Source organism: Gallus gallus, chromosome 2 (genome assembly GCF_016699485.2).
Source record: "Gallus gallus isolate bGalGal1 chromosome 2, bGalGal1.mat.broiler.GRCg7b, whole genome shotgun sequence".
Classification (NCBI taxonomy): Eukaryota; Metazoa; Chordata; class Aves; order Galliformes; family Phasianidae; genus Gallus; species Gallus gallus.
In genome coordinates, this window is record NC_052533.1 from 51,342,606 (window position 1) to 51,368,766 (window position 26,161).

The 26,161-nt window shown below is 39.1% G+C and overlaps 1 protein-coding gene across 4 annotated transcripts in view; it reads left to right on the forward strand.

The window, feature by feature from the left end:
• HECW1 (HECT, C2 and WW domain containing E3 ubiquitin protein ligase 1) overlaps positions 1-26,161 on the forward strand; it is a 236,734-nt gene that overhangs the window by 82,527 nt on the left and 128,046 nt on the right. For all 4 annotated transcript variants that reach the window (XM_046938349.1, XM_015281616.4, XM_015281615.4 and 1 more), the window contains one exon: positions 9,048-9,155. In XM_046938349.1, coding sequence (XP_046794305.1) covers positions 9,048-9,155 — 108 coding nt within the window. The remainder of the gene's footprint in view (positions 1-9,047; positions 9,156-26,161) is intronic.

Consider the following 26,161-nt stretch of genomic DNA (forward strand, 5'->3'; position numbering starts at 1 on the left):
CGGACTGGCTAATATATTAAAAACAAAGCAATAAAAATTAAAATTAATAATAATTAAAAAAAAGCACCGAACCAACAACAAAAAGCTCTTTTATGTTGTATCTCACCAAATGTTGGTTGTGTATCTTCTGATTTCAGTATGCACTGAGGCATTCACCATCATTTTTGTTTGGAATCCTTTCTCCCATTTTCACTTTGGCATGAAAGCCAAATGTCATTAATTGTGGAGAAAATTGTGCAATGCATAGCTAAAGTATAGCTGTTGCTGTACAAAAAGCCAGATGCGTCCCATCTGTCACAATTATGAGAATATATATGGAAATCCAGGAGCATTAAATTGGAAATCTGTATCTGGGACAGGTATAGAATCATAGAATCATGGGATGGCTTGGGTTGGATGCGTACTTAAACATCATCTAGTTCCAGTTCCCCTGCTGTGAGCATGGTTGTTAACCTCTAAATCAGAAACAAGATCAGGCTGCACGGGGCCCCATCCAACCTGGCCTTGAACATCTTCAGGGTTGGGTCATTACAACTTCTTTGGACACCCTGTTCTATCACCTCACAACCCTCTGGACGAAGATTTTCCCTTAACCTCTAATCTAAACCTCTTCTATTTTAGTTTTAAACAATTCTTCCTTCTACCACTATCGGAGTGTATAAAAATTGTGTCCCCCTCCTGATTATAAACTCCTTTTAAGTATTAGAAGGCCACAGTGATGTCTCCTCCGTACCTTCTCTTATCTAGGTTGAATAAGCCCAGTTCCCCCCTAGTCTTTCTTCACATGAGAGATGCTCCAAGCCCTCTGATTGTCTTCATGGCCCTTCTCTGGACCCATCCCAGCAGCTTTTCTTGTGCTGGAGTCCCCAGGTCTGGATTGCAGTACTTCAGATAGGGCCTCACAAGGGCTGATCACCCTTCTTTTGGTGCAACTGAGCATACAATTGGTTTTCCAGGGCTGCAAGTGCACACTGTTGACTCATGTCCAACTTCTGCCAGGACGTTGAAGTCCTTTGCAAGGCTGCTCTCAATGAGTTCTTGTTCCAGTCTGTACATATACCTGGGATTGCCATGATCCAAGTGCAACACCTTGCACTTGGCCTCATTGAACCTCATTAGGTTCTTGTGGGCCCACTTTTCAAGCCTGTGCAGGTCCCTCTGGATGGTGTCCCTTCTTTCTATTGTATCAGCTGTACCACTCAGCTTTGTGTCATCCACAAACTTGCTGAAGGTGCACTCGATCCCACTGTCTGTGTGACTGATAAAGATGTTAAATAGCACCTGTCCCAAGACTCACCCCTGGGGGACACCACTTATGACCAGTCTCCACCTGAATACAAAACTGTTGACCCCAGCCCTCTGGCTTCGACCATCCAACCAATTCTTTATCCATCGAGTAGTCCGGTCTTCAAATCTCTCTCTCTCCAATTAAGAGATAAGGATGTGGTGTGGGACCATATCAGAGGCCTTTCAGAAGTCCCGGTGGATGACATCAGTTGCCCTTCCTTCCTGAGGTGATCTTGGACTTGCTTTTCTCCTACGCTGGGAGAGACTCTGCTCTCCTGACCTCCACTCAAAGGTTCAGAGATGTGACAGACTTGAGAAGCCTGAGTGCCAGTGGTAAACTGGGGCAATGAACTTGAGTAGCTCAGCCTTTTCCATGTCAGTTCAAGCCAGTTCTCCCTTTTCATTTATCAGAGGGGATACACTCTCATTTGCCTGACTCTTCTGACCTACAGAATCCCTTCTTGTTATTTTTTACACCCCTTGCCAAGTTCCAGTCCAGATGTAGCTGAAATAGTAATGAGAGTATATTTTATATCCTGTCCTTGGTGACCAAGGATTGTTGCAACTTTGCCAACTCTTTCTTCATTTTAGTATGATCCTTTCTCTTCCTACCTCAACCTTCCTCTGATCTTTCTCTTGTTGTGTCTTCCACTCATTGCTACTCTCCACTCATTGTTCACATTTTTTCCTCTGAGCTTACCCCCTATCCAGTAAAAGAAAAGTAATTTTTGTGGAATTAAAATGGAGCCACTCCTGTAGTTAAAGCATGTACATAGCTATTAGATCAAGGACTGAGCTTTCAACAGCAGTGAAGAATTAGATCTTTATTTTCTAGAACTCTTCTAAGAAATTATAGGGGATTGGATGCTAGCTGTAACTTGCAGTATGGTCATTGTCCTTTTGTCATGTTAATATGCCTTCACCAAAAGCACTCTGAATTGAGACACAATAAGGCAATGCATAGTTTGAAATGAAGGGAACAATTCCGTCAGGCTGAATTTTACACAAGCTCTGCATTTACCAGAACAGTGTTGTATTTTCACCTTATACATAAATAAAAAGGCATCAGAAATTACTAAGTGAATTAACTGTGATTTTTTTATCCAGATTAGAGCCAGATCCATTGCTGTTGAAGTCAATGGAAACATTCCTATCAACTCCTATAATTATAGCCATTATTTGTGAACTTTTATTGTGGTATCTCTGTAAATAAGAAATTTATCATCATTTTACATTCTTCTTCAAATGATAAATTGTGTGGTAAGAGAAGAAACTGAAAAAATAGAAAGTTTTTCCATAGCTTACCCTTGTGTTATCTTGCAAAATAGTTTTAGTTTATTAGCATTCTGTGCTTTACAATGTCCCTTTCTGAGATTTCTACATAGATTGCAAAACAGATCAACCAGAGCTAGACTTCTTTTTACAGAAAAGATTTTTAAAAGCATTTTCTTAAGTATATTTATCTAGGTTATAGTACAGATATACATATTGACCAGAAACACTTTTAAATTTGAAACTAAAGCAAATTTGTTCAACTAAGGACTATGAAGCCTTCTATAATTTCAGCAGTGCAGCATTTCTTATTCATAAAGGACCAAGACATGAAGTGTGGTTTCTATTTTTGTGGAATAATTGCATTAAGTGTATAGAAAGCAAGTGTTGTAATATGCAGTGTTAAATCAAATTAATGATGGATAAGAGACTGGAGTACTGTATCAAGATTGGGAACCTGTCTGACATTGTGTTCCTCTCTAGTGTTAGGTATTTTTTTCTTTGAATGTAGCCCAGATTACATATTATTCTGCAGTTATTGTCCTTGGAGAATATGGAAAGATAGACTAATCATATTTATCAGCAAAATACTGTATGGGAAGGTGCATTGTTCTTTCACCTCCCCCTTTAACCCAAACTGACCAAAAGGATCACTCTGCTGTTTGTACTACCTCAGTTGTTCTGAGGAGGAAGTATCAGCTCTGTTTGTTTCTCTGTGGGTATTTCAGACAAGCTTTCAAATACCAAGGTCACACTGACAGCATCTGAAGTTTCTGTGGCATTTTTCACAGACCTTTTTGAGGGGTGGCTTTTATCAGTTTTTCCTAATTCCTCTGAAGAACAGCATGCTTTTTGTCAATTGTTTACTGTCTTTCATCTGAAAGATAGCTTTCTTTGGTGATAGCTCTTTATCTCACTACAGTAGCATTTGTAAAGTATGTTGGGATCTCTCAGCACGGAAGCAACAGTGCAGAATATTTTTAGCAGTAAAGGTTGTGCTTGGAGGTATTTGTTTCAGTAAGGACAAGCAGTTTGTCAGAATTGCTGCTGGTTCCCAAAGCACTTGCTAATGTTTGTCTCTAGAGTGCCTTGGTTCTTCTATCTGCTTCTCAGGCCCTTGCAGCCCAGCACCTACTCATTCATCTGCTTCCCTTTCTCCTCCAGGGAGATATGATGTGCTGGAGGCTTGGCTCCTCTGCTCCAGCCCTGACACAGCTTTGGAGGTCTGCAGCCACTTCCTCTCTCAAGGCATGTTGGCTGGCTGTCACCTCTGTGCCCAAGAGCAGGGCAGGCAGAGAGCACCTTCTGCCAGCAATACCTCCAGCCCACCTCAACTGCCTGCACAGTCACTGTCTCCAGCTGACGTTCAGAGAGTAGTGCATCCTGAGTGCTTCTTGACGTGGCAGTTTTCCAAATTAGCTACCCATTTTCCATCCAAGCAAATGAAGCCTCAGATCTGAGGGTGGTTGCAAAGTGTTTGCTTTTAGTCAGGTGAGCCCAAACCCAGGCTATGGTAGGAATTGCCAGCTAAGCAGAGAGCTAGTGTAAGGGTTAGTCTTATTTCAGAAATAGAGGGAGGGAGATGCATTACAATGCTTCATTGGAAAAATGTCAAAAGCCATTAGCTGCTGGCTGAAATATATGAAAGGGAGAAGCATTAGCTCTGCTCTTTGTTCTGTCTACAGGTGAAATGAGGCATTTCACCATTTACCTTTGGTAATTAAAATGCAACATGTTTTTAAGCTCCATTCCTTTGTCATTGGAATTATCAGTAGAAATACAAAGTATTCTTTTTACTTTGCACGTACCTATTTTCTATTTTGGTGTTGTGTCATTTCCACACTTACATATGGTGTATATATAAACATAATAAACATATATAAACACGGTTATATATGTGTTTATATATATACACACATACACAAATATATGCATATATATATAGTGCTCTAGACAGCTGTGTATTTTACATACACTGTTTTATTTCTCAATGTGCTATATGTGTAATATTCCTATCTGGGGAGTACCATGCCTGGAGTAGTATCACTTGCCAACTAAACCTGACTGATAGGAGGTGTTTGTACATTCCAGTCTCCTGAACAGTTTCAACTACCGTTATTTTCATATTTTCACCTTTCAAAATACATCCCTTCAAAAACTGAATGGTTTCCCATTTGGACCTGCACATATTTTTCTAGAGGTAAATTTTGTTTGGTTCAAAAATCCCAGCTATCTTAAATTTCTAATGGACTGAAAATGTGGTTTTCTTTCTCTGGAAGAAGGAGGTACCATGTTTTTTCAAAGTATACAGACAGGGCATCTGGCTGGAAGCATGATCTACATACTGGATTTTTAAATCACAAGATTCATAAATATGTTTTACTGTCATTATAAATTGAATTACAAATTCCTTTCATCCTTGCCCTGATCATTTATCATTCAGATAGCAAGCTTTTTCATTTTGTAAGAGCTAAATAAACAGTACCAGCATGCTGTTTTTTTTCCTGTAACACAAAATGTATGGTGTGTCAGGGGGGTACCTAAAGGGTCTTCTGCTCCTGCTTGGGTGACCTGCATATTGCAGAATACTGGAAATTCACCTTAAGGCATCCTTTCTATTGCTCAAGCGTGTATTTCATCAGTGGCTGCTGTCTGTGAGTGAATGCTTTCACTCTGTGCTACCTGAACTTTTCCTTTGGACACTGTCCTTTCTGAACATTCCTTTCTCCTGGCAGGAGGCAGCATGGAGACATTAGTTTGTTGGTGAGAATAGCTGGTCTCTTCATTTTCATATCCTCACCTATTAGTTGTAACTGTAGAGCAGCCTGCTTCTTCCTTTTCTATATTCTCCTAACTTGAACATGGCTGCTGTCTGTGAGTGAATGCTTTCACTCTGTGCTACCTGAACTTTTCCTTTGGACACTGTCCTTTCTGAACATTCCTTTCTCCTGGCAGGAGGCAGCATGGAGACATTAGTTTGTTGGTGAGAATAGCTGGTCTCTTCATTTTCATATCCTCACCTATTAGCTGTAACTGTAGAGCAGCCTGCTTCTTCCTTTTCTATATTCTCCTAACTTGAACATGAGGTGAAGAGCAGTCTTTTTTCTTTTTTCTTTTCATCCCCACTGGCTCATCTTGCAATACAAGTGTGATTTGGTTTGGGTATGGGCAGATGCTGACATCCCTGTCAAACTAGAGAGACAGTGTGACGCAGAGCTTGTGTAGCCATTATACCAGCTGTGGGAAGCAGACAACAACCAATCCAGAGTATGAGCCAGCTGGCCCCAGATAGTATGTGTGAATACAGCATTTTAAACCAGATTCTGGGATCTCTTGTGCCACTAAACTTTGGCCTAAAATGTCTGTGATTTATTAAAGAAAGCCACTCAGTTTAGCTCAGCTAAGCCTTCTTAAGCAAGAGTGATATTTTATAAGCAGTATATCTTGAAATACAGTAATTACTCATGCATCTTAATAACATGGCAGGCGTTGGAGCCTCTCCAGCAGCTTGTAGAATCTAAATATGACAAATAAACATCACAAGAGATGAAACTAGAGAGCAGCAAGCCTGAGATGAAGGATGTCCTCTGTACATAGTCAAGGTTGCAGGCTCCAACTCAGCACAACATATTGGTATATGGTCACCTTTAAGTAGAAATCATTTTACCTGCCACACCAAAGAGGACAGCTCTCACATTTAAGTCTTCTCAGGTGCTCCTACTTCTCAGAATAAAGTGTGTAGTAATGGATAATCTGTATCTAGGGTGGTCCTTACTGAAGCAGTCAAAGGTAAATACTTTTCTGCTCCTTTTAAATGTAATTTGACATTTAAAAGAAGACAAAATGATCTATAAAATACAAATGAAGAAGAGAAGTTGTACTAGAGTTTGAAAGGTTACCACGGGAAACTACTGTGTAAATGTGATAAAAAATTTCCACTTCTACAAAGAACAAGAGACACAGCTAGTGAAATAATTATTGACAATTAGCAAGTCAGCAAAGGGAAAATGTATTGCAGAAAACACTGCTGTTTATAATTATCCATTGCAATCATTAACAACCTCTTTAAAAGGTTTTCTTTTGTAAATCCCTCAAGAGAACAACACTAAGTAGTTCAGTATTGGTAGCCCACTTATTTTCTCCCTTCAATAGCATAGCTATGTAAAACTAAAGTAGTAACATTGGTATCTGCCTGCTGCTTTATTCTTTTAGTGAAAGTGAAGTTTTCTTCAATTTAAAAGTCTTCTCTGTTTAACTTTTGTATGTAGTTGAATAATGTGTTGCTCTTTGCATACATATACTCGAATAATACCTTGCTCTTTAAGTGTCTTGACTTTGTATGCCTATCAACAACCTCCAAAAGTGCTATACTTGGTTCTATATGACAAATAAACCTGCCCATTGATATAGACCTCTCTGGCAATGTGTTTATTACTTTGTATTGTTTGTCTTGTTTCTTGAGGTTATTTCAATGTCCATATCAGTGTGGCAAGCTCAGCATTCGTGTTAGCGCCTTCAGTACAGGAATGGGAAGCCCTATGGCTGTGGTAGCTCTGGGCACTGCTTTCATGTCTCTACACCACCTCATGCTGCTGCATACATCCAAGCAGCCTGATCAGAGCTGGTCTCAGATGGTCTGTGGAGCTCTGCAGCTTGTCACATCATCACTCCATTCTCAGACATGGTGTCCTTCATTATGGTGGGATCTTTTTCACTTTTTCATTGGCCTATGTGGTAATGAAGTCAATCACGCCATGTTTATGTTAATATATTTTATTCATGCCATGTTAATGTTTATATATTTTAATACTGGATTTAGTGGATCATATTTTTCTGTAGGTTTTTATGTGCAAATAACAGACCAGTAATTAATGTAATTGTCTTTGGAACAGAATTGCAGCACTCACCTAGGGCTTTCTCAGTTGTGAGGCTGACTCAATTAGAGGACGTTTCTACAGGTCTCTGTCAAAATTAGAGCTGCCTTCATTGCTGAAAGGAGGTTGCTTGCTGGTTCCTGTGAGCAGAGTTCTCAGCCTTCTACTTCGTTCAGTGCTTTAGCAGCTCACAGCAGGTCTATGAAGCTGAGTAGTGAGGCCATGGCAGGGAGATATAACGTTACCAGCAGGCCTGTTGCTTCAGCCTCTGGAGTGTGCAGCCATTCCAACCTGCTACAAGCCTCTACCCCTAAGTCTCAAATGGTCTGTAAATGACTGTCTGTTTTATTTTTTGTTGTGCTGTTTACATTTACTAATGATCAAAACCGTACACACTGTTTTGGTATGGTGACAATATGTGCATTTTTGTTGGCTTGAAAGCTAGTTTAAGCTCACAAGCAAGCAGCAGCCATGTCAGGGCCTTGATAGTGGTTCTTTATCTGTTGAATGAAAGACCGTTAGGAAGCAGACCCTCACCTTGAGGCCAGAGTATGTTTGCTGCCCTCTGTACTTGATAGGGCTTGCAGATTTATCTTGAAAAGAGTTGGCTGATACAGTCTAGATTGAAATTCGAAAGCAAGCTAAAAATTAATCAGTGTGTACAGTTGGAAGGCTGTGCTTCAGACTCACTGCCTGCCCTACTGTTATTTGCACACAGCCCTTTGCATGCAAGGCAGTTGCTTTCTCAACCTTCAGCCTGAAAGCTGTCAGGAACTTTGTATAGCTTACTCGTTGTTACAGACATCTTAGAAAATTAGTGTGGTAGTCTGATAGTCTTCAAGTGTCCCAAAAAGGTTCAAGTGGACAGCACTTCATTATCAGTCATATGGTTTTAAGGAAGGACCTGGGTATTCTGGTGTACTACAGGTTGGCTATGAGCCAGCAGTGTGCCCTTGTGGCCAAGAAGACCAATCGTATCCAGCAGTGAATAAAAACGAGCATGGCCAGCAGATCAAGGGAGGTGATCCTCCCCCTCTACTCTCCCTGGTGAGGCCACGTTTAGAGTACTTTTTCCAGATCTGGGCTCCTCAGTTCAAACAAGACAGGGATCTCCTAGGAGTCCAGCAAAGGGCCAAAAAGATGATTCCGGGGCCTGGAGCATCTCTCTTTTGAGGAAAGGCTGAGTAACCTGGGTCTGTACAGCCTCGGAAAAAGAAGACTGAAGGGAGATCTGATTAATGTTTATAAATATATAAAGGCACATGGATGAGGCTAGGCTCTTCTTGGTAGTGTGTAGTTATAAGACAAGGAGTAGCGGCTAGACAATTATTTTTAATTAGATAGGGATTGATCTATATTAAGCAAGATGTTTTTATGTTTGAGAATTTTATAGGGATGTATCTTTCAAAATTACATCCATGAAAAGCTGTGATTTTAAGAAGAGCTGCAATGATTTAAAATATATATGAATGCAAAAGCAAATTACTTAACATGTGGTATCAAGCTGTCAAGTAGCTGTAGTATGTTCTGTAAAGCCAAAGGCATATTTTTAGCCTGACTTTCTGTTATGCATATTGTAACAACAGTTGATGATACTGTTTTCTTTGTTTGTAGATGAAGTCTTGTCTGAAAACTTTTTGGACTACAAGAACCGTGGAGTCAATGGCTCTCATCGTGGTCAGATTGTCTGGAAGATTGATGCCAGTTCTTACTTTGTGGAGCGTAAGTATTTTTTCGATTTTACTATAGTACAATTCAGCCATTGCAGAAAGATAATTAAACTCCTTGTTGAGTTGTTCTTGTGATCATGTTATGCCCAATATATCCTGTAGGAAAGGCCAAAAATGTTACCATAAATAGAACACATTAAAAGGAACTGAAATGCCCTATGAATTAGAAAAACATAGCTTCTACAAGAAAATAAATTTTGTGGATATTGACTTGCTTACATATTTTGACTTTTTTAATACAGCTACTGGAAACTATTTAATCAGTTTGCTGTTATTTCAACATTGCCATTAGCAGTAAGTGACATTTATTTTAATACAGTGTTAAGAAAAGAACTCCAGGACATAATCTCACTTCTGGAAGATTCACATGTCTTTTAGTTGGAAAACCTCATGGCAGGTCCACCAGATTTGAATAGGTGCAGAAATCAAAAAAGGGTTCAGTCTGGTTATTGTCTAGCGTGCTGTAACTGCGTTATTACACTTTTATCAAAGTAATGTGATATCAAATTAATTGTTCCTCAATGTATGCATGTATTATCCAGGGTGTCTGATGCAATGCAGTGTAACATTTTTCCACCCTTCCCTTAATAGTCAAAATGCACAGACACTGAACTCTCCTGTACAAAGAACTATGTACTCTGTATAGAAGTTAACAACATTTCCAGACTAGGTCATTCCACATCCCTAATCAAAGTAAGCCTGATCATTGGAGCCCTTTTAAAGAATTACTGTGCACTAGTGTGAATGGAATTTGTGGTCTCTGATTTCCTCCAAAAAATGTATGCTTTTCTTTGGTGAGCAGAAATAGTATATGCAAAAGACAAAACTGAGATTTATAGAAAATATCTATGGGAAAGGACTACAGTTATCTTTAAGGAGTTAAAAGCGAAGAAGTTACACTTTTAGTGTAACACAGGTTACACAGTTACACTTTTTCAGTTGTACTGAATGTTTTCAGTGATTCACCTTAGTCTGCTGAGCAAAATTCAGAGTTGTGTGTAAGTATATATAAATTGCATGGTAGTCAGATGTACCTGTTTAAGACTGTCTGAGCTTGAGGGCAATCAAGGGAATCTTTTATATAACCTAAATTCTGAAAGAGTTAGAAAGGATATGAATTATACTTGATTAGATTCATCTCTGACTTTGTCCTCAAGCATCAAGAAGGATGCAACATGCACACATTTTACAGAAAACAGTTTTAGAAACATATTCTCTCTTCTCAGTATGAAGCTATTGCTAATGATCTGTAATTCATGCTTTTAAGTTAAATTGAGAATATTCTTAAAGATTGAAGGGAGCTACTGAAATAGTATGGATACGAAGTGTGTTATGATTGTTCATATCCTGTATTGTAAAAAATACATTGCTGGGAAATTGTTTAATATACGAGAATGTTGATTTTAGTTACTTTACTTTTAGAGCAGAAATAATTCATATAATCTAACCTTTAAAATAAGATGAATTTGCAACTGCTCCATTGATCTACAGTTATCAATCTGTGAAACTGATCATGCTTACTTTTAATCGTTAAAGAAATGTGGGGAGAAGATGTAATATTGTAGAACAGGGTTTTGAAGAGGCCTTTGTGTCTCAGTTTACTGATAAAAGCGGAGGAGAAGAGAGTCAATGTGCGAAATCATTAAGAGAAAGTCTATTCAGGTGGGCCACATTTCATTAAGGGCTCAAGTGCACAGTTAATTATGGCAGCATAATTAGTTGTCTCTGTTAACTGAGACATAGTAACTGCTGTTAATTGATTTTGTGTACATTCTTAAATTGCCCTAATATGAGAATACTCAGCCTAGCATAGCCATCCCTCACCGACACTTAAAACTAACTCATGCTTGTTGAGTTGCTGCTTCTTAGTAATTTGTTACGCTGACAACATTAGACTATGAATCTCAGCCCTGAGATTATGCCCCATCCAGGACAAATTATCACCCTGTCCAGATTTAAAATAGAAGACACTGAAGTAGGAAGTAGTAAATAACATCACGTGTAGATACACGTAGAGCTGCTTTACTATTGAAATAAGAAGTGAACACAGTGAAAAAAGTTGATGCATGTGAATCACATTTATATAAAATCATGTTTGAGAGTTCCTGTTCATTGTTGAGAACTATGTAGGAAATCACACAACTTTGTATGATTTAAGTGTTGATTAAACATTAGTGTTGATTAAACCTTATGTTAAAAACTTCAGTGCCTGATGGTTTTCTGTATTTTCTATCCAGAGACAACTGTGTAGGCCACTTTCTTTCAGCCTTTTCTTTTTTAGACTGAGATTACATTACATCTTTTATGTTTGCACAGCATATGAATGTTGTGACATTTTCAGGAATCAGAAAGATACAGATTGTCAAAATCAATCTCATCTAAGAAACCTGCCTTCTTTTTCAGAAACAACCTTGGGGACAGGGCAAGAATATGTTCAGTAGTAATGCAGTATAAGAATTGCCATGTTGGTCAAAAGTTAACCTGACATGGTATCCTGTCACCAAAAATAGCCAGTGATGGAAATTTGGAAAAGCTTATAAAGATAAGTGTTAATGACTCCCCCAGCTGGAGTATTGTTAGTTTCTGTTAATATGTTGCTGAAACACTTTCTAACTTCGGCAGTTTTTTTTATTTACAAGAGGTCAAGGGATATAATAGGTAGCTAGGACCCAGCCATTCATTTCAAGGTGTCCGCATTGTTTTTCTATGAATAATGTTATATTGTCTTTAACTCGATATTGATCGGAATCTTGCTTAGTATTCATTCTCTGTAGAACAGAGTAGCTTTCACTTGCAAAGGTAACCCTTTATTTCTGTGTTTACTTTTGCCAGTAAATATCTGTACATTGGTATCTGTTGTGAGTCAACACTGGCAGTTTATCAACTACACAGTGCTTTAGAAAAGGTTATGGTATACACTGCAGTGTTTGGGCCATTGTAGCTGGAAAGTACCATGATAAAGGGGAAATCATAACATGGCCAAATGAAGAATCAGTTCTACGCAAGTTTAAATTCTAAGTTCCCAAAACCTTAAGACAGACTAGCTTGTTAGCTGTTTTTGGGTTGTATAAAGTTTACACATTTTTTATAATGTCACTGTCCTGTTGAGGGATTATGGGAATCATTCTGTCTAACCTCAGAAGTCAAAGTTTTTCTTTTGCCAGTAGTTAGTCTTTAGTACACCACACTGAGTGTCTTTCAACAACATTTGAGAAAATGACCATTATGCTGTTTCTAGCCACTTGAAGTAAAGAGCTTAATGGACATTCACAACAGAAATCTCCCTTGTATCAGGTGTAGTTATAATTACAGGCAAAAACCAATGACCTGGAGGACTCACTATGGGAGAAGAGACTAGAAATACTGTGAGAGATATGTAGAAGTGCATCAGGAGTGAAGAACATAGATAAATATGTGGCAAGAGATTGAAACTGTTTTTTTTTTTTTTTTTGTGTAAACTGCTTGTGCCTTTATAAAACTGAAATTATGCGATTTTGAATGTTTAGCTCTTTAAAGAGCTAAACATTCAAAATTTAAACATTTAAAAGCTCTTTAAAGCTCTTTAAAGAGCTCTAAGTGGGTTGTGTCAGCTGATACACTAATGGTTACTTTTTCAAGTATATTTACAATCTTGGTTAAGCAAATACTTTTTGGGTGGTGGGTCTGTGACAGTGCCTAATAGATTTCTCATTTTGGTACACATCTCTGTGTTTTGGGGGTACTTGTTTAATAGATATTTTTTTCAAATTTACTGATAGCCTAGTTTAAGACCACTTAGGGAACTCTTACTTTTCAAAACAATAGTTGATTTCTTGATGTATACCTATGTATCATTTTCAAATACTATGGCACTTTAAAAAGTTTGAGTTTGTTTGTACTGGTCTAGTTTTTTACCTTGGAAAGTGTTTAATATCTTTCCCAGAGAGGCATATGCCTTTCCAGTTTGCATATTATGAACTCGCAATATAGTGTTACCAGACAGATATGTAACTGGTGTGAGCCAGAGAGAAAACTGCTTCCAAATTACAGCATGAATGCAGGCAGAACAGAACTTGTCTCCTACTAATACTCAGCAAACAAAAAACCTTAACAACTACAGAGGCAACAATATGCTATGTCCAGTTATGCATTTCTGCAGAAGCTTAGCAATTCGGGCTTTATGACAGCCAGTGATAAACAGCAACTATCCACAGTGAACATGAATTGTTTGGGGTTTGGGGAGAGTAAGGGGGAGGGAAAAAGGGGTACGTGCCACTAGGGATGTGTACTTTGTGTCAAGAGTTGGAGGGCACTGCAGTGAAAGAATGAGCTTGTAATGGGTTTACCGGGAAAGTAAACATGCTTTACTTTGTTGGAATTTGTGGCACAATTTTTTGGCCTACACAACAATACAAAGAGAGAGTGCAAGAAACCATTTTACTAAGGGGCAGTGCAGTGTTTTCCTGTAAGCACAGTATCAAACTATCATATATTTAATCATTTATTTAATGATTAAATATAATAATAATTAATTTAAACATTTAATCACAATTCCAGTGCTAATTACGCTGAGTTCTGGAGTATCTGGGACTTGGTTTGGACCAACAGATCTGTTCTTTTTTGTTAACTTTCAGGTGGTTTTTTTTGGTGGTGGTGTTTTGTTTTTTAAATACAGTAATGTCTAGTGTCTCCTGCGAAGAACAGATCTTCATTCTTTTCTATATGCTAAAATAGTTCCTCTCCTAAAGAGCTTAGACCAGGGTTTTGAGGGCATTAAGTTCAATACAAATGTTTGAGGGCTAGGTTTCAAAGCTAAGATAGGGAAGATAGATTTAAAGGCAAGAGGTGGAAGAAGTGGCATGGAATGAAGTGACTTGCCAGTGCAAGAGTTACAACTGCAGATAAGACTTCAGTTTCCATATTCCCTGTGTTAGTGTGTGATTTGCTATTTGAGGCCATCTCTAGTCTGTTTGCAGTCTGCACTATTGGGAATTACTTAAAAGTTGTACTCTGAAAATAAATGTGCCTGACTACATAGTGCATTTTTTTCCTTTTGTTCCTTAGAGATCATAACTTCTGAAAGCTTTTCTGCTGTAAAGAGGGGAGAGGGTGTCTGTAGGGCTATTATAGCTTTTTGTAATAAGCCTGACAAAAGGTGGTACTGAAAGAGCTAGAATTTTTCCATTCTTTTCTATTCTTCTCTTTTAAAGCCAGGTGTGAGTATGTTGGATCTACTTGTTTACCTTCTCAGATGTTGTGAGGCACAGCACTAATTTCCCTTGCAGTCTGACAGCCCAACTCTTGCGTAGCTGATCTACTGCCTACAACAAAGACTCAGTTTTATCAAACTGCTTTCCGCCTTGTTATTTTCCTGCAGCTTGGCTTGTCTTATATATGTAGGCAGAAGGGTGCTGTTGTCCTAGTGCTGCCAGGTGACCCCGCAGGCAGCAGGGTCCACCACCAGCTCTGCCTAGTGTTGAACACCTTGAGCTCAGTGAACTGGGTAAAACAGAGCATGATGGGAACAAATGACAATATTGTTGCTTCTCAGGGGCCTGATGAGCAGACAGTGCAGCAAGGAGGCCTGGCCCCCAATTGTAAGCTAGTGCAAGGTATTACCTGAAGCACCCTGTGTACCACCTGTTGGGAGATGCAATACCCTGTGATTTCAGACCTTGGATAAAAGATAGCTGATAATAAGAGGAAAAAGTTACAGCCTTTTCCTGTTCTCTTCTCCTTCATTTATAGTGTTGTTTCTTTCATCTCCATAGTTCACTCTTTCCAAGTGGGTGTTTATCTTGCTCTGAACTTGTTGTTAGCACCCTTTATGAGAAACAGGTAGGAACGGGGACTGCCAGGAAATTGAAAAGAGATTGTGTGTAACAGTTCTCGCTGAAATGGTATCAGGAGCTGGGAATGCCCTAAATTTTCCATGCCCTTGTGTTAAAATCTGTGGGCAGCTGTAAATTCCGATTTGTTCTGCTTCATTCTCTCTTCTCTTGTCCCACTGAAGATAACAGGTAGGTACTGGGCAGAATGCCACAGGGAATAACACAGGCTCATCATACATCAGCAGTATCCTCAGACACACTGTACTTGTTTTAGCTTCAGAACTCATGCATATAATGTATTTTTTTTCCTTTAACTTCTGTGTCATCCAGGAGTGTACTTGAAGAAATGAAGAGGGAGTCTTGAAATGCAGCAGTGTGGCTAGCAACTGTATCATTCTCATCTAGTATTTGAGCAGTGCCTGAGCAGATACTGCTTTGATTCTTTGAACTTTGCATGTTTGTATTCCACAGAAGGGGTGCTGTCATCCTGTAGTTTATTTTAATGGATCTGTATAACTTAGTTAATGTTTTGTGACTGATAATCATTCTACTGCTTTTAGCAAGAGATTTCAGTGTTATCTCTGATTCACAAATCACTCTTTGCCAATGTGAAATACTACTGGCGAGTCTCTGTTAGATGGTACTGTCTAGGAATTTGTTGAAATTGCCATGGAAGACAGATTCCCTCTCTTTTGTATAGAGCCCTGTGCTCTTCCCTTGAATACTGCCATTGGACATTTCTGAAGCTGCTACGAGCCAATAAGTTCCCACTGAAATCAGTAAGAAGTACTTGCATGTGGCACCTGTGTTCCATCAAGCTCAGCACCTTTCATATGCAACCATATACAGAGAGCCCAGGTGCAGATTTTCACCCAAGTAGGTTTTTTTTTGGTAGAAATACAAAGATGAGGTTCATGCAGATGAATACAGTGTAAATGGGAAGCGGCTGTGATTGAAAGGTTATTAGCACGTAAATCAAAAGGTTATATTTGCTCCAAAACAGTGCTGAGCTAGCAAGCCTCATTTCAGTAATTTTCTTACTAATTATGAACAAACAGAAAGCAATGTGTTTTTAAAATTTGGGATATAAGTTCAATTCCTGGATGCAAAATCTTTCAGGAGTCTGCCTTGTAGGTATAAGATCTCAGCGGCTCTGAACTTGAACATTTAAGATTATGGAGGGCACAGGAACCCCAGAGATGGGGGTCTCAGTGCAAAATGTAGGTTGCTTCAAGGGCTTGCCTGAGAGAGCAAATTCAGTGGACTACTTATTGACCACGACAATCACTAGTTTAAAAATCCTGTAGAACAGATCAATGTCAACAATTTACCATTTATAAATTTGGTAGATTTTAAGGATTTTTTTTTTTTTTTTTTTTGTAATCCTGTTAAATTTTACCATCAAAATAATTAATCTCAACAGAACTTGGAATGTATGTAGTAAAGGAAGCATTTATCTTAGTTTAGGGAAGCAATGAACTTTCTTCCCATCTATTGAAAGGCTCTTCTATATCTTTCTGCAGTGGTAAAACATTGGAAGGGCTCTTTTTAAGTGACCATTGTGGCACAGAAAAATCTCAGTATAAAAGGGGATAAATCTTTTCACATAATATCGAAATTTGATTGTAGCCCTCCTGTGTCATTGTCTAGGTTTTGCCAGCCACAGAGTCCCTTGTGTCTTGTAGTGGTTACAGCAACATTTATCCAACTTACACATGGCATTTGGGCAATTTCAGTAGACAGAAAATCATCTTTGACCTTCCATGAGGGTTTTACTTGCGAGAAAGCAGAATTGTATCTATGATGTAGTGCTGTAGTAACTCATCTTGCTTCTGAAAAAGTGCATAAGTGATGAAGGGAGCTGTTTTGGTATTCGTCTTTTTTGCAAACTAGTTAGTGAATCTAGCTTTATCTTACTCCTCATCCAGGATTTCCTGCTGTAGGAATCCCAGATGCCAAGAGCACCTTTTCCATCCAGAATGACTTACTCAGAGAGCAGGAGGTCAGCATGGAGAAGTTACTAAAGTGATTAAGTTACTTAAGTGATTAGGTTGCATATACTGATAATCTTGTTTCCTTTTACAGATCCTTTAACACTGTAAGGAAGCTATGAATGCAGTCATACAATAACTTTGGGTACAGTGGGCCTCTGGAGGTCATCTGTTCAAGGCAGGTCCATTTAGAGCAGATTGCTCAAGAAATTTCCTAGTGAAATTTTGAATATATTCAAGAATAAAGTTTCTTTTTGGGCAACTTTTTTTTTAGTGTTGACTACCCTCACATTGAAACAAATTTAATTTCATTATTTTCAAAGATGGCCTTTCTCTGTCTCTAGGTTATATTTTCTCCTGACCCTTTCCTTTTGGTGGATAATGTTTGCCATCCCTTGGAAAACTCCGAAAAAAAGAAATTGTGAAAAGTAATTACTGTTTCAGCTGGTATTTTAAAATAAGTTGTAAATAAAACACATGAAATCAGGAATAGAGTGTTGTTTTTTTAAAAGCCATTTGCATCATGAGAAACAAAACAGATTTTGGTTATGAAGCAAACTGCAGATGTGTTACAGAAAGGAGGTGGAAGTGGAGATAGAAATAAGTGGGTGATGCATATGTATCAGCATTTAAACTGTGGATGTTGTAACTTGCCAGCAGCATTCCCCCCAGACAGAGACATCTGATTGGCAGTAGTATACGATATGGACAGTGGAGAGCATTAACACAAAGAGACTAAGCACTGTGTATAAATAATATAATCTTTTAGCACCAGAGGGTCTTCCCAGCAGCTCACGGCAAGGACTCTCAATTCTAAATCCAGCAGGCAGAACATTTAGGGAAGTTGCTTTTGTGAAGAGAAGGTCTCATGCTCATCTCTCTCTCCTGCCTCTGGCTTTGAGAATCAGTCTGCACACAGCAAAGTATGTTAATGATGCAGTTGTCTAGCACAGGCCTCACAGGCTTATGGTGTGTAACTACAGTTCTGCTTCTCTTTCTCGAATCCCTTAAAGTAAGTCTACAGGTGAGAACACATTGGGATGTTTCAGGGGTCTGTAGAGATTTCAGAGTCTTGGTTTTTCTCCCTGCTAACTACATTTGTCCAATCTACTGAACAGCGCTTAAGTGCTACTGAAGTCACTTTATAACCTGGATTACTCCAGAAAGCACTAGGAACTAGCACAAGCTGATACATCTCACAGAGAGATGGGACTATTTCCTTCCTATAGCTTGCCTAGGGTTTCTGGAATTACATATGTAAATATGTAGTATTCTGTACTTCACACGCTTCTCGACTCAGGCTCAGTTCAGAGACAACCACAGCAGAGTCATCTGTGGTATTTAAGACCTTGCTATCTCTCCGTTGTCCATGGACAATGCCTCTGCCAGAAGCAGCCTCTCATTAACATAACATTTCTGGAGGCACCATTTTGATCCCTGGTCCTTGTTACCAATTTCAGCAATCTGGGTAGCATAGTTCATGTTTAGATGCTATTTCTGACAGTCTTTGCCTGTCAGCAAGTTAGCTGATGGCAAGTAAATGCAGGATCGCTTCGGGTCACGTTACCCAGAGATTTGAGAAGTGTGGGGCTCAGGCATGGGTCTGCACTTAGCTGAAAGACGGAGGTTTTTTTACTAGTCATCTTCTAGTGAAGAGGGCATGTTCATATGTATTCAACACATACGTATTCATATGAATTCATATGTATATGTATTCATACGTATTCAACATTCATACATGTTTTGTGTCCTTCAGTGGGGTTTGAGCAATTTTACATTATGTTACAACCAGAACAGCCTTTAGAAGGGCATACATTAAATAGGAGAAGGCACTTGTCCTTCTAGAGAAGCTCTGTGGACAGCAGGATCTGAACTCCTCCAGTATGTAGAGATTGAAATTCCTTCTGTACTGCAGTCAGGTGAACTAGCTGTTAATTTAAACAGGATAAGGACTTCACCAAAAAAAGTATCAGAATTTGCTGATCTAATATCATAAACTCTCTCCTCTAGATATACATTCATAGAACAGTATGAAAATTTGATTATTCTCTTTTTCTCTTTGCACTTTTACAACAAGGAAAAATAACTAAAAAAATTGCTTCAGAAATGAAATTTGCTTTGATGGTTTAAAACCAATACATGGGTATTTTGTGACTGGGCTGTGAAAACCTGAAAACTGGGTTAATAATGACCTCCCAACACAGCCTTAACACTGCTACCAGGACCCCCTGCAATTTCTGCTTCTCTACAGAATGTGCTGAACTTCTATGATAAATAAAAAAATCTCATATTCTGCTTTCTTCTGTTAGGAAATGACTTGGTGGAAGCCTTTTAAATATATATAATACGTGCAAAGATAAATTTTCTGCTTCTGAATTATCCCATTTAGGTTTTGTATAGTTTGGAAAATAGAATCTGATTTTGCTTTATAAGATCTATTTATTTTTCTAAATTTCAAAAATTTGTTGCATTTGAGATACACATAAATGCTACATAATGTATCTTTGACACACATAAATGGTTTAGCTGACCTGTGTGTATTATGTACTGTGGAGTACATCATCTGGTTGGTAGGGCATGCAGCAGGTTTATTTCAAACAGAAATACTGCATGAAGTTTAGAAATATTTTGGAGAAGGACTTAGTGGTATATGGTTGTGAAATGAACAAATTACAGCTTGGATGACTATTTCTTTTGGAAGGAAAATAAGAGGTAGGTATGGCCTCCATCTACTGAAATCAGTTGGAATTTTTCTGTTGTCTTTAACAAAAGATGAATCAGGTTGCTAGCAGCTATCATGCAAGCAGGCTATAGTTCAGGCGCTATAATAAATTAAAAACATTAAGCAGGTTTGGGTTTTTTTGTTTTTGTTTTTCCACTGTGGACTATAAATTACTTAGCCCTTGAAAAAACATTTCCTTTTGGAAACCATGGCTTGTCAAGGCTGACAGAGTTTGCTGTATACTGGCAGGTGACTCAAACAAATATCTACCAACAAAGTATCAGCAAATAAGTCTCCGAGGTTGTAACAGTGACTTTATGTTAGATATATTCCACAAGACAACAAGAAGGTGGAAAATGAAAAACTATAAAACAGTACCAGAAATGCATTTACCTGTTCTGGATTCTTAGTGTAGCAGCAAACAGCTGAATGTCTGCAGCAGCATCATACAAGGGGACCACGTACGTATGCTTTATCTGAAGACCAACTGTGAAAATGCACAGCTTATGTGCTTTTTTTGCTGGGAGACAAATATGTGCGTCCTCAGAGCCTATTTGAGACTTCAGGTCTGGACTATACATATGCAAGTAGAGGACCACAGGAGGTTGCGTGTGACATGTGCACAAACAAGTACAGATCCATTAGCAGGATGTGATACCAGTTCACAGCAGCAGAGAGTTCAAGTATTTGATTTTCAGACTGAAATTCCTGGAGGTAATACAGGAAAGAAAACCCTTTCTTTTTCTACTCTCAATGCTGTTAAAAACACACATTTAATGATGACGGTTACTAAGAAAAATACTTTCAATGAAACCCCACACTTACTGTATTTTTTTAGTATAGCTTCCTTCTGACCTGGTGAGTGAACTAGAACATGTTGCCTCCAAATATGTTTGTATGACTTTGGCAGCATGTGTTGTTTCTTAGAATATTTAAGTTGCAGAATTGTGATAATTGGATGGGTGATGGCACAGGCACATTTGAGCACCTCAGCAAAGGGGACTAGTTCCAAAAGGCAGTGTGCAACTTCTGCAGGTGGGAGACAGCTCCCTTGGGACTGGTGAACCCCCACCAGCAGATCAACAGAACTGTTTGGTTTATGAATATGCAGTGCCTTCTTGTTTCTGCCTGTTACTGCTATAACTGCATTAATTTTGGTTTGCATGCCAGAAGAGCTGTTCTCCCTCAAAGAGGGTCCTTTACCTTCCTGTGTGTGCCAGTGTAGGCACCTCCAGACTGCCAGCTAGACCATCAGCTTTCAGTCTTGCTTTCTGTTCCTTCCTTTGTGATTGCAGAGCAAGGTGTCAAGGTGCAGAACCAAACACTATGCTGTCAGTGGGCTTTCTAAGACTGGGAAGAACAGGCTTACAGCCCAGGAGTTTTTAACGCACAAAAATGTCTGTGATTTAAGAGAAAACTGATGTAGGGAACATATGAGCAAACAAATGCTTTGAAAGAAATTTGTAATGTACTTTTCAATTTCAGTGTGACATGACTGACATCAGCTTAAGTAAATAAGTAGAGCTAAATCCTCTGATGACCTGCTTGATTCAATCCCTTCAGGTCGGTACAGAAGTGTGCATGTGGTGCCTTACCTCTGCAGAGACAGATTCACCAGCCTTAATACATCTGCTGGGAATTTTAACTGCTGCTGAGCTAGATACTCCTGGATGCTAATGAGCTTTGTTAGCGTTTGTATTGAGTGTCCTCTTGAACACTGCTTTATGGAAGACCACTCTTTTCTCCTGTAACCAAAGAGCAGCCCCACTATTATGAAAACCACTTGAAAGGATTTGTCTCACATTCTTATCTCCTTTGGACTGGGTTGCAGGTTCAAAGAGAACCCAGATTTCCTGATGTCGGTGTATTTCATCCGGCATGCTGAATGCTGTGCATTTCTGCTAGAGGCAGTAAAGCAGTGGCCTAGGTTCTGCAGGATGCCTGGGTTCTCCAGCCTTACACCAGGTGCAGGCGGCAGATGTCCTTTCTTCCAGGCTGCAAGGAAGAGCTATAGCGTTTTCCTTTTTAATGTTGCATATAGACATGCAGAGGTTTAGAATCACTTGCTTGGGGCTGTAGGAGGTATGAATGCATGTGCCAACATTGGATTAAGTGCTGAATTTTCATATATATATAACTGTTAAAGTTTGGGGGGGAAACAGATATACAGTATATACTTAGCTACAAATCAGCAATAGTAGATGTTATGAATGTGCAGGTGATTCAAAGCAAATTTACTCTAGAATACTCCTCTGTTAATTCTTCCTTTTTTTCAGATGCCCTTCGCTTCTGCTTTTGATTTTTTATAGGTTTTCTGCAAGCTTATTTCTGAAAAAGTGTTTTAAAAATAGTATAGGTTATCTGCAGTCTGCACTGTGTAGCTGTCCTACTGTGTGTTGTCACATAACATCTGTTAGATCTTGCTCAGGCTTTTGAGGATTTGCATTAGGGTTTCCTTTTCACAATGCAGCAAACTCTGTGGGCGTTGATCGTGCTGTGTTTTGAGACCTGAGTCTTTAACTATAAAAAAATAAAACAATGTTTCCTGTCTGTCACTTGTTTGTGTGACTGCAGCAATTTCAGCTTGGATAGGCTTGAGCAAGCTGGGAGTTACTGCTGTCAGAACAGCAGCTCTGAAGGCTTGAAAATGTAAGCGCCATCCAGTGAAGCAAACATCTGTGACATGCACTGTGGGTCCAAGCATGAAAGTACAAAGCCAGAGAGAAAGCAGTGGCCACCTGGCAGACGTTTTCAGGTGACTGACATACTGCTGTCTCTCTAGCAGTTTTTAATCAGTAGAAACTAACAGTGATTTGAAGACCATTTCTTTCCAGTCCCACAATCTTGATGTGTTTTGCTAGGGAATAAACCTTTGTAATTCCGCAGTCTCTCACCCATGCTGCCTACAATTCTTTGTCCCCCTGAATGTTTAAATGTAGTATTTCCATTTCTTGATAAATCATTATGTTAATTTTTTACCTTAACAAATGTAGTATCTGATTCACAGTAATTTTTTTCCCACAGTTACACAAATTTATTGCACATGAAAACATAGTACAGTCATACAGTGTACCTATCATTAGGCTCACTGATCTTTTTACAAACAGTATATTTTAACTTAATGTAACCTATTTGTAGCCCCTTTTATTTACTGGTATCAAGTAAGATACCTTGAAATTGATGGATTTTAGAAAGCCATGTTTAGTTTTGTGATTGCAGCAGTTTTCTTCTCCAGTTATTACACTGGAAATAGATGATGAACAGAAGCTGATATTTTAAAAAGAAAAAAAATAGTTGTTACAGTAGGAGCCTGCAGACGGGACTCTAAGGTGAAAAATAATGATGGGTATAATGTGGCCTTCTTTGCAGTTTCTTAATAGTTTTTGCTTTGTCTTATAAATTCCCTGGAAAATTAACAATAGGCACCATAGCAGCTACAGTTAAACCAAATACCCTTGTGAATAAGAGTTTCCTGAATGGGTGAACAACCACATGCAGGGCCACATCAAGTCAAAAGAAATCCATCTCTGCAGAGTGGCTGGACCAAATGCAGCAAGTTACATGCTTTGTGCTTCTGTAGTCAAAGTTGTAAAGTGAATTGCCAGAGTCAAAGAGTGTCCCTGTAGAAGATTACTTTATGGGCAAGCTGCAGAAGAGCAGCAGTGTTTGATGAGTCTGTCCTTGTCATTATGAAGAGAACAGAGAAGCTCAGTGCTATTTTCCAACATTTCGTGTAACTGTGAATGCAGCTACAATCAAAAGAAGATGACATAACTCAACATCATCCCAGTAGGCAGATCTGCCTGTAAATCGCTTACCTGAAAAGGAGTCTTACATGCTGAGTCTTTTCAGACCAAGCTCATTGGCAGGTATTGGCATTGTTAATGGCATCTAAAACTGTGCCCAGAGCACAAACATAGCTCCTAGAAAAGGAAATAGATGTGCTGCCTTCCCTTTCCTTTTAAATAGAGAGCTGAGCAGCTTCACTTGAGAAAGGAGAAACTAAGAGAGTACTGCATAAGTCTTTCACCTTGAAGTCATCTGTGGGTCCTACTCTGCTTTTCTGTCCCTCACAGAGGAGGTGATAACAAATAGACATCATGTAAAGCAGCAGTGATTTTGAAACTTGTAGGGTGTGGCCACAGTCAGACATTATGTGAGCTGGCATTGAAATAATCTCCATGATAAGGAGACTGATCAGTGTGTGTGAAGCTAGAATGCCAAGGGCTTTTCTCTGTGAGATGTTTAGTAGGCTATCAGCATCTGAGATCCTCTAATTGGTGAGGGTTGTACAGTTGCAAAGAAAGAAGAGATCTACAGAAGGGGCTGTGTGTCACATAGACAAATCTGGAATCTCCTGTGTGCCTTCAGGTAATCTGGGCTTCAAATTTGTTTTTCCTTTACCTGTCCTCACTGGAAAGAGTAAATCTACCTGAACCTGCATATGCCACTGTGCATACTGCCATCCCTCTTGAGCTTAGGAGAGGAATTCTGACAGCATTGTTCTAAAAGGCTGAGGCAAAGTTTTTATCCCCGGTATCCAATGTGGCCTACAAGTCCCTGTGAGTGCTGAAGGATGTGAGCTCTTTTTTCTCTGCCTGCAGTTTCTCAGCAGATAAAAAGAGGATAGGTCCTACTGCTCTAAAACAAAGCTTTTATAAGGCTAAGGAAGGAGAAGAGAAAAAAGCTACACCACAGCACTGTATCTGACATGCAGCTTTTATTAAGGGCGCATGATTCTGAGTGGACGTGCTTTGAATGTATAAGCAAGAGAATTGCTCTCTGTTGTGAAGACCCAGAAGTCTGTTTTGCTCTATTTAGTTAAAGCTTACCGGACCTTCACAGGTAAGACAGCATACGAAGGAAAGACCTCGCACAGTGCTGTTTTTCGGAGTAACAACTTCAGGAATCTTTGTTCAGGAAACTTTGTTTGGTAATTATAGAGCAAGGCTATTCACATCATACTTGCATTTAATAATGTTACAAGTATTTAGTGACAGAGTTATATATTGTTTAATACCGTTCAATGTGGCAAAGTAGAGAAAAGTAATGTGAAAGGAATAAAAGGTTTGCAAAGCAGATACAAGAGTTCAGGACCAATGTGCTAAAGGTCTCAATATCTGCTGCCCCAGTACCATGCTGTAGCTGCCTTTTGTGCTCAGCAGAACTGCAGCGCGTTACTAGTAGTGTTAAGATTACTATAGCATCTCGACTTACTCTTCTTTGTAGCTGGGGCCAGTAGCAGGTTTGGAGCTACTAGAAAAATTGTGAGCTCCAACTTTTCTCTCTATTAGATTTTGCTGTCTTCTGCTTGTGTTAATGTGTTCATACTGCAACAGAAATGAACAGTCTTGTATGAATACATGCTGTGTAATTCTCTTAATTGCTCAGAGTGAGTTTTTAAATGTGATGATTAGAAGGAGCAGCAACAAACAGCAATGTGCTTAGTGTAGTGGGTGACTAATAGAATTGGACCACTAAGAAGCTTCTTATCCCAGCATTTTGCCTTCTCATTGAGCCAGCTTCTCAAATTAACCACTTCTTCCTTAGTTGTCATGGAAATATTAGGCTAAAAATAACTTCAGATGTGAAAGGAATGTGTGCATAGTGATACAGAAGTATGATAACTGTATGAAAATAAAAGCAGTCCTTACTGTGATACTGTCAGTTACAATGCTAAGCTGCTGTCTCTGCTTTTACATCCAAGTGCGGAAGATATTTGCCTGGTAATACTTGTATTTGTTGTCCAAAGACTTCGCTGCAAGACTACCTTTGTAGAAGGATACTGCATGGCAGGTGCTTTATCGACTTCCGTTGCTCCTGATCAGAGTAGACACTGGGAATTTTAATGTTGCATAACGTGGCTGCTAGACACAAAGAAACTGTAGTTGAAAACCATTCTGACAGTGACTAAAGAAAGCTTAGCACCTAGAAATATGAATAGATGAGGCTTCTGTCTGAAAGAGTATGCTGAGTAGTGACAGAATGGGCATAATGTGCAGGAGGAGTGGGGAAATGGTGAGCCCCATAGTGGTTCAGTTTTGGCATGTACATACCTTCAAAGGTGGCTCTTGGGGAAAAATGTGAACAGCTGACTCAAGGGAACGCTGCTCTGTTTCTAACATGAAATTCAGTTATGCTTATCAGACATGATCAAAGACTAGCCCAAGAAATGCTGTAGCATGTGTCTTAAATTAAACTGTCTCTGATGTAAATACAAATGTGAGTCCTCCCTAATATCTGTGCCTAGCTGGGTTTGGAGTTGAGAGTAGTTATTTCTCATGCTGTTTTCTCCCTTCACAGAGCAGGCATAGGATAAAGTTGTGGCTTACATCTTTCTAAACACTAATAAGTCATAAGGTTGATGTAATTTTCCACTTCTGTTAATCAGCAGCAATGCCTCCTTCACTCATACTTCAAGATCAAGGGAAATAAAAACTTGTTGTGGGTAGAGGGCTGTCTTTGAGGCACTTGG